The 14,370-nt window shown below is 40.8% G+C and overlaps 1 protein-coding gene across 4 annotated transcripts in view; it reads right to left on the reverse strand.

Annotated features, from left to right (window-relative positions):
- Positions 1-14,370, reverse strand: part of LOC102808534 (ubiquitin carboxyl-terminal hydrolase 25-like) — a 121,425-nt gene that overhangs the window by 61,361 nt on the left and 45,694 nt on the right. For 2 of the 4 annotated variants that reach the window (XM_085499041.1, XM_085499044.1), the window contains exons 13-19: positions 10,414-10,628; positions 9,490-9,560; positions 9,036-9,264; positions 8,442-8,639; positions 7,057-7,329; positions 5,887-6,098; positions 4,109-4,293 (exon numbers count right to left, since the gene is read on the reverse strand). In XM_085499041.1, coding sequence (XP_085355167.1) covers positions 4,109-4,293; positions 5,887-6,098; positions 7,057-7,329; positions 8,442-8,639; positions 9,036-9,264; positions 9,490-9,560; positions 10,414-10,628 — 1,383 coding nt within the window. The remainder of the gene's footprint in view (positions 1-4,108; positions 4,294-5,886; positions 6,099-7,056; positions 7,330-8,441; positions 8,640-9,035; positions 9,265-9,489; positions 9,561-10,413; positions 10,629-14,370) is intronic. The other 2 variants (XM_085499042.1, XM_085499043.1) reach the window with 2 other exon arrangements.

Raw genomic sequence — 14,370 nt, forward strand, 5'->3', positions numbered from 1 at the left:
CTATAGTTTGTGAGCCGACCCATCAAGTCTGTGGCTATAGTTTGTGAGCCGATCCATCAAGTCTGTGGCTATAGTTTGTGAGCCAACCCATCAAGTCTGTGGCCATAGTTTGTGAGCCAACCCATCAAGTCTGTGGCTATAGTTTGTGAGCCAACCCATCAAGTCTGTGGCTATAGTTTGTGAGCCAACCCATCAAGTCTGTGGCCATAGTTTGTGAGCCAACCCATCAAGTCTGTGGCTATAGTTTGTGAGCCGACCCATCAAGTCTGTGGCTATAGTTTGTGAGCCAACCCATCAAGTCTGTGGCCATAGTTTGTTACCCTACCCATCAAGTCTGTGGCCATAGTTTGTGAGCCGACCCATTAAGTCTGTGGCCATAGTTTGTGAGCCGACCCATCAAGTCTGTGGCTATAGTTTGTGAGCCAACCCATCAAGTCTGTGGCTATAGTTTGCGAGCCAACCCATCAAGTCTGTGGCTACAGTTTGTGAGCCAACCCATCAAGTCTGTGGCCATAGTTTGTGAGCCGACCCATCAAGTCTGTGGCTATAGTTTGTGAGCCAACCCATCAAGTCTGTGGCTAGAGTTTGTGAGCCAACCCATCAAGTCTGTGGCTATAGTTTGTGAGCCGACCCATCAAGTCTGTGGCCATAGTTTGTGAGCCGACCCATGAAGTCTGTGCCTGCAGTTTGTGAGCCGACCCATCAAGTCTGTGGCTATAGTTTGTGAGCCGACCCATCAAGTCTGTGGCCATAGTTTGTGAGCCGACCCATCAAGTCTGTGGCCATAGTTTGTGAGCCGACCCATTAAGTCTGTGGCCATAGTTTGTGAGCCGACCCATCAAGTCTGTGGCTATAGTTTGTGAGCCGACCCATCAAGTCTGTGGCCATAGTTTGTGAGTCGACCCATCAAGTCTGTGGCTATAGTTTGTGAGCCGACCCATTAAGTCTGTGGCTATAGTTTGTGAGCTGACCCATCAAGTCTGTGGCTATAGTTTGTGAGCCAACCCATCAAGTCTGTGGCCATAGTTTGTGAGCCAACCCATCAAGTCTGTGGCTATAGTTTGTGAGCCAACCCATCAAGTCTGTGGCTATAGTTTGTGAGCCAACCCATCAAGTCTGTGGCCATAGTTTGTGAGCCAACCCATCAAGTCTGTGGCCATAGTTTGTGAGCCAACCCATCAAGTCTGTGGCTATAGTTTGTGAGCCAACCCATCAAGTCTGTGGCTATAGTTTGCGAGCCAACCCATCAAGTCTGTGGCTACAGTTTGTGAGCCAACCCATCAAGTCTGTGGCCATAGTTTGTGAGCCGACCCATCAAGTCTGTGGCTATAGTTTGTGAGCCAACCCATCAAGTCTGTGGCTATAGTTTGTGAGCCAACCCATCAAGTCTGTGGCCATAGTTTGTGAGCCAACCCATCAAGTCTGTGGCTATAGTTTGTGAGCCGACCCATCAAGTCTGTGGCCATAGTTTGTGAGCCGACCCATCAAGTCTGTGGCCATAGTTTGTGAGCCGACCCATCAAGTCTGTGGCTATAGTTTGTGAGCCGACCCATCAAGTCTGTGGCTATAGTTTGTGAGCCGACCCATCAAGTCTGTGGCTATAGTTTGTGAGCCGACCCATCAAGTCTGTGGCTATAGTTTGTGAGCCGATCCATCAAGTCTGTGGCTATAGTTTGTGAGCCAACCCATCAAGTCTGTGGCCATAGTTTGTGAGCCAACCCATCAAGTCAGTGGCTATAGTTTGTGAGCCGACCCATCAAGTCTGTGGCCATAGTTTGTGAGCCGACCCATCAAGTCTGTGGCCATAGTTTGTGAGCCGACCCATCAAGTCTGTGGCTATAGTTTGTGAGCCGACCCATCAAGTCTGTGGCTATAGTTTGTGAGCCGACCCATCAAGTCTGTGGCTATAGTTTGTGAGCCGATCCATCAAGTCTGTGGCTATAGTTTGTGAGCCAACCCATCAAGTCTGTGGCCATAGTTTGTGAGCCAACCCATCAAGTCTGTGGCTATAGTTTGTGAGCCAACCCATCAAGTCTGTGGCTATAGTTTGTGAGCCAACCCATCAAGTCTGTGGCTATAGTTTGTGAGCCAACCCATCAAGTCTGTGGCTATAGTTTGTGAGCCGACCCATCAAGTCTGTGGCTATAGTTTGTGAGCCAACCCATCAAGTCTGTGGCCATAGTTTGTTACCCTACCCATCAAGTCTGTGGCCATAGTTTGTGAGCCGACCCATTAAGTCTGTGGCCATAGTTTGTGAGCCGACCCATCAAGTCTGTGGCTATAGTTTGTGAGCCAACCCATCAAGTCTGTGGCTATAGTTTGCGAGCCAACCCATCAAGTCTGTGGCTACAGTTTGTGAGCCAACCCATCAAGTCTGTGGCCATAGTTTGTGAGCCGACCCATCAAGTCTGTGGCTATAGTTTGTGAGCCAACCCATCAAGTCTGTGGCTAGAGTTTGTGAGCCAACCCATCAAGTCTGTGGCTATAGTTTGTGAGCCGACCCATCAAGTCTGTGGCCATAGTTTGTGAGCCGACCCATGAAGTCTGTGCCTGCAGTTTGTGAGCCGACCCATCAAGTCTGTGGCTATAGTTTGTGAGCCGACCCATCAAGTCTGTGGCCATAGTTTGTGAGCCGACCCATCAAGTCTGTGGCCATAGTTTGTGAGCCGACCCATTAAGTCTGTGGCCATAGTTTGTGAGCCGACCCATCAAGTCTGTGGCTATAGTTTGTGAGCCGACCCATCAAGTCTGTGGCCATAGTTTGTGAGTCGACCCATCAAGTCTGTGGCTATAGTTTGTGAGCCGACCCATTAAGTCTGTGGCTATAGTTTGTGAGCTGACCCATCAAGTCTGTGGCTATAGTTTGTGAGCCAACCCATCAAGTCTGTGGCCATAGTTTGTGAGCCAACCCATCAAGTCTGTGGCTATAGTTTGTGAGCCAACCCATCAAGTCTGTGGCTATAGTTTGTGAGCCAACCCATCAAGTCTGTGGCCATAGTTTGTGAGCCAACCCATCAAGTCTGTGGCCATAGTTTGTGAGCCAACCCATCAAGTCTGTGGCTATAGTTTGTGAGCCAACCCATCAAGTCTGTGGCTATAGTTTGTGAGCCAACCCATCAAGTCTGTGGCTATAGTTTGTGAGCCAACCCATCAAGTGTGTGGCTATAGTTTGTGAGCCAACCCATCAAGTCTGTGGCTATAGTTTGTGAGCCAACCCATCAAGTCTGTGGCTATAGTTTGTGAGCCGACCCATCAAGTCTGTGGCTATAGTTTGTGAGCCGACCCATCAAGTCTGTGGCTATAGTTTGTGAGCCGATCCATCAAGTCTGTGGCTATAGTTTGTGAGCCGATCCATCAAGTCTGTGGCTATAGTTTGTGAGCCGACCCATCAAGTCTGTGGCTATAATTTGTGAGCCAACCCATCAAGTCTGTGGCCATAGTTTGTGAGCCAACCCATCAAGTCTGTGGCCATAGTTTGTGAGCCAACCCATCAAGTCTGTGGCTATAGTTTGTGAGCCAACCCATCAAGTCTGTGGCTATAGTTTGTGAGCCGACCCATCAAGTCTGTGGCTATAGTTTGTGAGCCGACCCATCAAGTCTGTGGCCATAGTTTGTGAGCCGACCCATTAAGTCTGTGGCCATAGTTTGTGAGCCGACCCATTAAGTCTGTGGCCATAGTTTGTGAGCCGACCCATTAAGTCTGTGGCCATAGTTTGTGAGCCGACCCATTAAGTCTGTGGCCATAGTTTGTGAGCCGACCCATCAAGTCTGTGGCCATAGTTTGTGAGCCGACCCATTAAGTCTGTGGCTATAGTTTGTGAGCTGACCCATCAAGTCTGTGGCTATAGTTTGTGAGCCGACCCATTAAGTCTGTGGCTATAGTTTGTGAGCCGACCCATCAAGTCTGTGGCCATAGTTTGTGAGCCGACCCATCAAGTCTGTGGCCATAGTTTGGAGATCGGCCAATGCATATTTTGACAATTATTTTGGTACAGAGTACAGTTTATCAATGTTTTACAGCATACATGTTCACAAGTTAATAACTTTGCTGGAAAATGCACATATTTTCTTACTTTCCACATTGCCCCAGTTCTTACTGTAGTCTTACCTATTATCAAAACATAATCCTTTATATGAGAATTGTTCATAAATAGTCCTTTCTATAACAAAAGCAGGCGTGGTATTCTTAAGGAAGTAAATAACACCACTTTTCAATCTTAAATCTTGCTTTGGTGACAAACTGTCAAAAGAGTCAGCAAGTTTTTGTAACATTTGGAACTCATCCTCATAAGCCTGAAAAGATAAAAACAAAGTTAATCTGATAACGGTACTCAGCGGGTATCGGCTAAACTAACGGTACTCAGTGGGTATCGGCTAAACAAAAGGTACTCAGCGGATACCGGCTAAACTAACGGTACTCAGCGAGTATCGGCTAAACTAATGGTACTCAGTGGGTAACGGCTAAACAAAAGGTACTCAGCGGGTATCGGCTAAACTAATGGTACTCAGTGGGTATCGGCTAAACAAAAGGTACTCAGCGGGTATCGGCTAAACTAATGGTACTCAGTGGAAACCGTCTAAACTAACGGTACTCAGCGGATACCGGCTAAACTAATGGTACTCAGCGGATACCGTCTAAACTAATGGTACTCAGTGGATACTGTCTAAACTAATGGTACTCAGTGAAAACCGGCTAAACTAATGGTACTCAGCGGGTATCGGCTAAACAAAAGGTACTCAGCGGGTATCGGCTACACTAATGGTACTCAGTGGAAACCGTCTAAACTAACGGTACTCAGCGGATACCGGCTTAACTAATGGTACTCAGCGGATACCGTCTAAACTAATGGTACTCAGTGGATACCGTCTAAACTAATGGTACTCAGTGGAAACCGGCTAAACTAATGGTACTCAGCGGGTATCGGCTAAACAAAAGGTACGCAGCGGGTATCGGCTACACTAATGGTATTCAGTGAATACCATCTCAACTAACGGTACTCAACGGATACCGTCTAAACTAATGGTACTCAACGGATACCGTCTAAATTAACGGTCCTCAGTGGATACCGTCTAAACTAACGGTACTCAGCAGATACCGTCTGAACTAACGGTACTCAGCGGATACCGTCTAAACTAACGGTACTCAGCAGATACCGTCTGAACTAACGGTACTAAGCAGATACCGTCTGAACTAACGGTACTCAGCGGATACCGTCTAAACTAACGGTACTCAACGGATACAGTCTAAACTAATGGTACTCAACGGATATCGTCTAAACTAACGGTCCTCAGTGGATACCGTCTAAACTAACGGTCCTCAGTGGATACCGTCTAAACTAACGGTCCTCAGCGGATACCGTCTAAACTAACGGTCCTCAGCAGATACCGTCTGAACTAACGGTACTCAGCGGATACCGTCTAAACTAACGGTACTCAGCGGATACCGTCTAAACTAACGGTACTCAGCGGATACCATCTAAACTAACGGTACTCAGTGGATACCATCTAAACTCATTTCCTGTGGGAGAGGACTTTCAGATGAACTCAGAAAAGGGCTTGTGAGTTGATTATCTTAATTGTAATAATTTCTCATTTTCATTTTGTCAATATACCACTCAAACTGTTTAGTACAAGTCTGCTAATACTATAAAATTACTAATTTTCACTGGGTTTAAATTTCACCGATTTACCATTTCAGGCATATTCTATGGGTTTTAAATTCACGGTTTTATCATTTTGATAATGTGTTCTATGCTAAATTTTACATATTCACTGGGTTTTAATTTAGCACATTTTACAGTCAGCAAAATAAACAAAATTAAAAGCCAGTGAATAATTAACCTTTTTTCAGTATTTCGATGGTAAAACTAATGGTTGCTTATTTACCTGCTTCAGAGCCTCTTCTGCTCCTGATTTGTGATAAATACTTTTGACTCTCTCTAAAGCCAATGTACTTCTTTCAAATGTAAGTTTATTATGTTCTGTTTCTAATCCCACACTTGATGCTGGTGGACTCATTGGCGGTGCTTCTACAGTGCCAGCTGGGGACGATGGAACAATCTGTGACTGGCTTACTGTTGCAATTGTACCCGTCTGAGCTACAAGATAAAATAATCTTTTTAGTTTACCAATTCAATTGGATACATGGCTGGGTATGTTGGATTCCTTTTCCAGCCCACTATAGCTCATCACACATGTTACATTATCCAAAATAGTTGAATCTATTTGTGAATGCATCTCAGTCAGTGGATTTGGTCTCCCTATCGATTCTGTGACACACTCACCCAGGGTAGATGTTGTTCCTTTAAATGTTACATTTTGTTACAATAAATGAAAATACACAATGCAGAATAAGTGATGGCGTATTTCCATTATAGACACATAACTAGCAAAAAATGTATAAATTTTAAAAGCACTACAAATGATAACAAAAATAAAACCAAACTGGTTTCCCTGAAAATTCCTGTCCTAAAAGATGGTTAGCCATCTCAACATTGTTACTTAGTGTTACAGTACTGTTATAATGCAAATCTACATTTAGCACCTAGTGAAACAGATCAACTATAAATGACATGGCTTCAATGGCATTAAAGCTGAATCTCACAGACAAACCATAATGGATGATGATTTTCAATTCAATGCAAGATGTTGTGTAATGTGTGAATGGTGTAAACATTCATTTTTTTTCATAATTCAAAATATTGAAATGCTGAATGCTTTCAGAAAGGAATATCGTATTAAGATACTCTTACTTTCCCACAACACGTCAAATGTGTTTAACACATAACACTAAGCATTGAAATACCCACATGTTTTGTTACTATGACGATATGACTTCATTTGATTTCACACTTAACTTGGGATCAGGCAGTGAGCAGAAAATGGTTTATTGAAATCAATTTAATCAACATGGTTTGTAACTATTAGAATCTACATTAACTGGACAATGCTGACAATGCATACACACACATTTATATTAAAATAATCTACTATTTATTAATCAACCTACAGACATGCTTACATGCATGTTAAGTTATTTCTGTGGTGCCATAATACCTCTATAATTGGCAGGGTGAGAGACTTTGTCGAATTGGTCTTCTCTAACTCTCCGGCGTTCAGTTATAATTGGTTGCATTTCTGGTAGTGACAAATCAAGTTTTTTCACATCTCGTGATGACTTCACCGTGAATTGCTCTTGGCCATCATATTGTTCTTTATTTCTTCTTAATGGTTCATACTCTGTATCTCTGTGTTTGACAGGAAGAGTTTCCTTGTCTTTTTTTAATTCTCTTTCCCTACACTGTGACTGTCGAGGTTGTTTCAAGACTACTAGGAAAAATAATTACTTGATAAGCTTCTCCAATCATTATCAAGATCTTTCCAAACACTGTGACATAACCCTCCTCAAATATAGTACCTGATATATTTGCAAATATTCTGAGTAGAACACCATATTAGAATTGAAGACAATTCACTACCTCAATCTAATAAAGCTTGGTGATCAAACATGATTGTACTTGAATAAGAATATTACCAGTATTATTACCATAGTAGAGATTCTTAGTGCAACAAGTTGTTGAAAATAGAAAGTGGAGTAAAAGAGGAAGCAGCAGACTGAGTGAGCTGAATTGAAATTTCGCAATGCTGAGCATGTTACTACACATATGCAATGCATTATTGGATAAAAATAGTGTCACCAAAGAAACTAGTTTATATGGTTATTGCTATGCAAATTACAATTGGTATCAAATGCTTACACAAGTGATCTGACGGCCAAAAAAGCCAAAGCCATCAGATTGGTAGTGTTCAAGAAAAATTCTAAAATATAATTTGTTACCAAAAATTACATAAATATTAGCCGAAAATGAAGAATTCATAATATTGGCAAGAAATGAACAAATCTGATAGTCCACACAAGGTACTTAATGAAAATGAAGAATTCATAATATTGGCAAGAAATGAACAAATCTGATAGTCCACACAAGGTACTTAAATATAAAATATCAAAGCAATAAAGCTGGTAGTTTGAAAATGCAATTGTTGACTGATGACTGACGACAATCACTTATATGAAGAGCTGTTATCTCTGATGACAGAGGAGCTAAATACTCATGGAGGTCCATCATAAGTTTCTGCATAATATATCAATTAAGCTGGTAGTTTTCGAGAAGAAAAATATTAATATCAATAGATATGATCAAAAAAGGTTTCAAAGTAGTCATTCCTAGCAAAAGTTGACACAGGACACATATGGAGACGCAAGAACCAAATTCCTCGTTTAGCAATACGTCTGAACAGGAACTAATTCATTTTTTATTCACAAATTTTGAGTTCACATGAAACAAGTCTACAATGCACTCCTACTGATTTTCAATTAAGTCCCAGTTAAAACTTGGCTTGACTTTTGCTGAAAAATAAACTAACTGTACTGTTGTACTTACTTGATGTGGTGGTAGCTCTCTGTTCACTTGCCACTGTCACTTCTTCATATCCAATACCAGCAGCTTTCCGGAGTTGATCTTCATCCCATTCTTCCATTTCTTTCATGAATTTCTGATTATCCTCTAAGACAAGTTGTTTGAGATCTAATGCCAAGGAATCTAGTGATAAGAGAGTATGTCCTGTTTCACCATCTTGAGCTGTTTTAGTAAAAAAAATACATGTTTGATACATGGTTTTGAGTCTAGCAGGAGGCTTGCCCTTCATGAAGGGTGATTGCCCCCATCACATCTGGTGATGCACCTGGAGCCGACTAAGTTGAGTGTTAGTGACACTTGGACTTTGATTTTCCCCCAAAATTGATATAGTGTTATGCATTAAGAAAAGTTACTCAGGTTATGATGCATCATTAAAGTGGGGGAGTCGTCACCTACACATGTGTATCATTGGCCATAGCATGTCATTATTTACAAACAAGCGCCTACCCATGAGCCTTTGCGTTTTTCAGCATGTGTTGTTATCATTGCTTGGGACTCAATTACGCACACACACAGGTGATGACCCTCCCGCTTTAAATTACACCATAATAAACTTACTTGCGAATAGTTCTGTGTTATTGCCATCTACATACATAAGGCAATAAGCACTTGCATTACCAGATCCACCAGCAGACTCTCGCTGTAATTCCTCCCAGCTTACATCCACCACTGAGATATCATTAAACTTAAGCCACTTTTCATGTATGTGATTTCTTATGTAAGCCCAGTAATGACCAGCTGAGGCTTGTCCTTCATGTACCAATACTGCATGCAGTAAATATGGACACTAAAAAAAACAATATAACACTGTAAATATATCAATTCCACAAGTCAGGATTTCTCAATACTATCAGGATAATTAAAACATTAGACAGGGACTGATATTTTAGACTGATTATAATAGTCATGGTTGATATATCAGTGAGAATGGGTACTACATGTAGTCATGAATGGAGGATTACCAGTCAAGGCAGTTGTTCTGAAGTATGCTTTAATAAGGTAAACAACTTACTTTTCTCAAATCTTCTTCTTCATACATGTCATCAATGGTTTGTCTTATTTTATGTATGTGATCCTGTAATGCTACAAAACAGAATAATAATGCATGTCAAGAAATGTATGTAGTCAACTACGTATGTACAAGGCTGAAAAAGAAGATTTTGATGGACTTTTATCAACAAAACGACCACTAGCTGGCCATCCATGATATTATGTCTTTGTTTCATGTTCTGGATGAATAATGAGATTGAATGGATTGACTAACAGACAGGAACAAGTCCACTATTCCAAATTTGTTTGAATATGATGGGTTCCGTTTCCTGGTCTGATTACAATTTCACAGCCGACATATGTAAATGTGTAGACATCTCTACAATTGCCATATCCACCCAAATAATTACAACTTATCCTTCAGGTCATCTAAACTAACAATGAATTTGTCATATTAAAATATTACATAGAAAAGATAATAAACTTATTGCATTCTTGTTTCCATTAGTAAAAAAGTACAATACATATAATACTAAATAAAATGTCAGTTATTGTTTTTTTAAGATTCCAAAAAGCAGTATTTTGTATAAGATGAAATAGTCATTTTGGCTAAAATGAGACGTAGTGCACATCAACTTCAAATTAAACAATGTACACATCAGGGGTAAAACTTAGCATTAGAAAAAGAAAATGCAAATACTGCAAAACCAATTAGAAGATGAACAGTATTTTTTCAGAAACAAGAAAACGTTACTCAATCTATTCACAAAAAATTATAGATATAGACAAACATTAAAAACAATCATTCCTTTCAGCCAGTAAACAGGTTCTTTTTTAAAGACTTGTCTTGTTTTATTATTTTATTTACATTTTTCCACTTAAAATAAAAATGTATCTTTTCCATTCAGCTGTAAGAAAGTTTATCTTATCAATATATAAAACATACCTCTGACATCACTTTCTACTTCTGTTCTCCACCTACGCAGACAACTTTGCAATACATTAAGTTCGGTATCTGTAATATGTTTAGGAGAAGGGGTAGTAGTTTCTTCCATTTTCACATCGTCCCCAGCAGCCTGGAATGGACTGATTGCTGTACTTTGCATTGCGCTGTCTTGTAAGTTAACTTTATTTGGAGAATTATTTGGGGATTCTGTCACACTGCAATAAAATATGATATATTAGACATGTTGTTGTACACAATGGCAACACCACATAACAATTATGATTAACTCATTTACATCAATGCAGATGCATGTGCTTGATACAAGATAAGGTGTAGGTAATGACATGTCATAAATTACCTTCCCATTGACACATCTGATGTAGTCCTTGGTGGTGTACACATTTCTACATTATCAGGGTTGAATGGTGTAGGTTTAGGTAATGACATGTCATAACTTACCTTCCCATTGATACATCTAATGTAGTCCTTGGTGGTGTACACATTTCTACATCATCAGGGTTGAATGGTGTAGGTTTAGGTGATGACATGTCATAACTTACCTTCCCATTGACGCATCTAATGTAGTCCTTGGTGGTGTACACATTTCTACATCATCAGGGTTGAATGGTGTAGGTTTAGGTGATGACATGTCATAACTTACCTTCCCATTGACACATCTAATGTAGTCCTTGGTGGTGTACACATTTCTACATCATCAGGGTTGAATGGTGTAGGTTTAGGTGATGACATGTCATAACTTACCTTCCCATTGATACATCTAATGTAGTCCTTGGTGGTGTACACATTTCTACATCATCAGGGTTGAATGGTGTAGGTTTAGGTGATGACATGTCATAAATTACCTTCCCATTGACACATCTAATGTAGTCCTTGGTGGTGAACACATTTCTACATCATCAGGGTTGAATGGTGTAGGTTTAGGTGATGACATGTCATAAATTACCTTCCCATTGACACATCTAATGTAGTCCTTGGTGGTGTACACATTTCTACATCATCAGGGTTGAATGGTGTAGGTTTAGGTGATGACATGTCATAACTTACCTTCCCATTGACACATCTAATGTAGTCCTTGGTGGTGTACACATTTCTACATCATCAGGGTTGAATGGTGTAGGTTTAGGTGATGACATGTCATAACTTACCTTCCCATTGACACATCTAATGTAGTCCTTGGTGGTGTACACATTTCTACATCATCAGGGTTGAATGGTGTAGGTTTAGGTGATGACATGTCATAACTTACCTTCCCATTAACACATCCAATGTAGTCCTTGGTGGTGTACACATTTCTACATCATCAGGGTTGAATGGTGTAGGTTTAGGTGATGACATGTCATAACTTACCTTCCCATTGACACATCTAATGTAGTCATTGGTGGTGTACACATTTCTACATCATCAGGGTTGAATGGTGTAGGTTTAGGTGATGACATGTCATAACTTACCTTCCCATTGACACATCCAATGTAGTCCTTGGTGGTGTACACATTTCTACATCATCAGGGTTGAATGGTGTAGGTTTAGGTGATGACATGTCATAACTTACCTTCCCATTGACACATCTAATGTAGTCCTTGATGGTGTACACATTTCTACATCATCAGGGTTGAATGGTGTAGGTTTAGGTGATGACATGTCATAACTTACCTTCCCATTGACACATTTAATGTAGTCCTTGGTGGTGTACACATTTCTACATCATCAGGGTTGAATGGTGTAAGTTTAGGTGATGACATGTCATAACTTACCTTCCCATTGATACATCTAATGTAGTCCTTGGTGGTGCACACATTTCTACATCATCAGGGTTGAATGGTGTAGGTTTAGGTGATGACATGTCATAACTTACCTTCCCATTGACACATCTAATGTAGTCCTTGGTAGTGTACACATTTCAACATCATCAGGGTTGAATGGTGTAGGTTTAGGTGATGACATGTCATAACTTACCTTCCCATTGACACATCTGATGTAGTCCTTGGTGGTGTACACATTTCTACATCATCAGGGTTGAATGGTGTAGGTTTAGGTGATGACATGTCATAACTTACCTTCCCATTGATACATCTAATGTAGTCCTTGGTGGTGTACACATTTCTACATCATCAGGGTTGAATGGTGTAGGTTTAGGTGATGACATGTCATAAATTACCTTCCCATTGACACATCTAATGTAGTCCTTGGTGGTGAACACATTTCTACATCATCAGGGTTGAATGGTGTAGGTTTAGGTGATGACATGTCATAAATTACCTTCCCATTGACACATCTAATGTAGTCCTTGGTGGTGTACACATTTCTACATCATCAGGGTTGAATGGTGTAGGTTTAGGTGATGACATGTCATAACTTACCTTCCCATTGACACATCTAATGTAGTCCTTGGTGGTGTACACATTTCTACATCATCAGGGTTGAATGATGTAGGTTTAGGTGATGACATGTCATAACTTACCTTCCCATTGACACATCTAATGTAGTCATTGGTGGTGTACACATTTCTACATCATCAGGGTTGAATGGTGTAGGTTTAGGTGATGACATGTCATAACTTACCTTCCCATTGACACATCCAATGTAGTCCTTGGTGGTGTACACATTTCTACATCATCAGGGTTGAATGGTGTAGGTTTAGGTGATGACATGTCATAACTTACCTTCCCATTGACACATCTAATGTAGTCCTTGGTGGTGTACACATTTCTACATCATCAGGGTTGAATGGTGTAGGTTTAGGTGATGACATGTCATAACTTACCTTCCCATTGACACATCTAATGTAGTCATTGGTGGTGTACACATTTCTACATCATCAGGGTTGAATGGTGTAGGTTTAGGTGATGACATGTCATAAATTACCTTCCCATTGACACATCCAATGTAGTCCTTGGTGGTGTACACATTTCTACATCATCAGGGTTGAATGGTGTAGGTTTAGGTGATGACATGTCATAACTTACCTTCCCATTGACACATCTAATGTAGTCCTTGGTGGTGTACACATTTCTACATCATCAGGGTTGAATGGTGTAAGTTTAGGTGATGACATGTCATAACTTACCTTCCCATTGACACATCTAATGTAGTCCTTGGTGGTGTACACATTTCTACATCATCAGGGTTGAATGGTGTAGGTTTAGGTGATGACATGTCATAACTTACCTTCCCATTGACACATCTAATGTAGTCCTTGGTAGTGTACACATTTCAACATCATCAGGGTTGAATGGTGTAGGTTTAGGTGATGACATGTCATAACTTACCTTCCCATTGACACATCTGATGTAGTCCTTGGTGGTGTACACATTTCTACATCATCAGGGTTGAATGGTGTAGGTTTAGGTGATGACATGTCATAACTTACCTTCCCATTGACACATCTAATGTAGTCCTTGGTGGCGTACACATTTCTACATCATCAGGGTTGAATGGTGTAGGTTTTGGTGATGACATGTCATAACTTACCTTCCCATTGACACATCTAATGTAGTCCTTGGTAGTGTACACATTTCTACATCAACAGGGTTGAATGGTGTAGGTTTAGGTGATGACATGTCATAACTTACCTTCCCATTGACACATCTAATGTAGTCCTTGGTGGTGTACACATTTCTACATCATCAGGGTTGAATGGTGTAGGTTTAGGTGATGACATGTCATAACTTACCTTCCCATTGACACATCTAATGTAGTCCTTGGTGGTGTACACATTTCTACATCATCAGGGTTGAATGGTGTAGGTTTAGGCGATGACATGTCACAACTTACCTTCCCATTGACACATCTAATGTAGTCCTTGGAAGTGTACACATTTCTACATCATCAGGGTTGAATGGTGGAGGTTTAGGTGATGACATGTCATAACTTACCTTCCCATTGACACATCTAATGTAGTCCTTGATGGTGTACACATTTCTACATCATCAGGGTTGA

Source organism: Saccoglossus kowalevskii, chromosome 5, assembly GCF_978046115.1.
Source record: "Saccoglossus kowalevskii chromosome 5, keSacKowa6.1, whole genome shotgun sequence".
Taxonomy (NCBI): domain Eukaryota; kingdom Metazoa; phylum Hemichordata; class Enteropneusta; family Harrimaniidae; genus Saccoglossus; species Saccoglossus kowalevskii.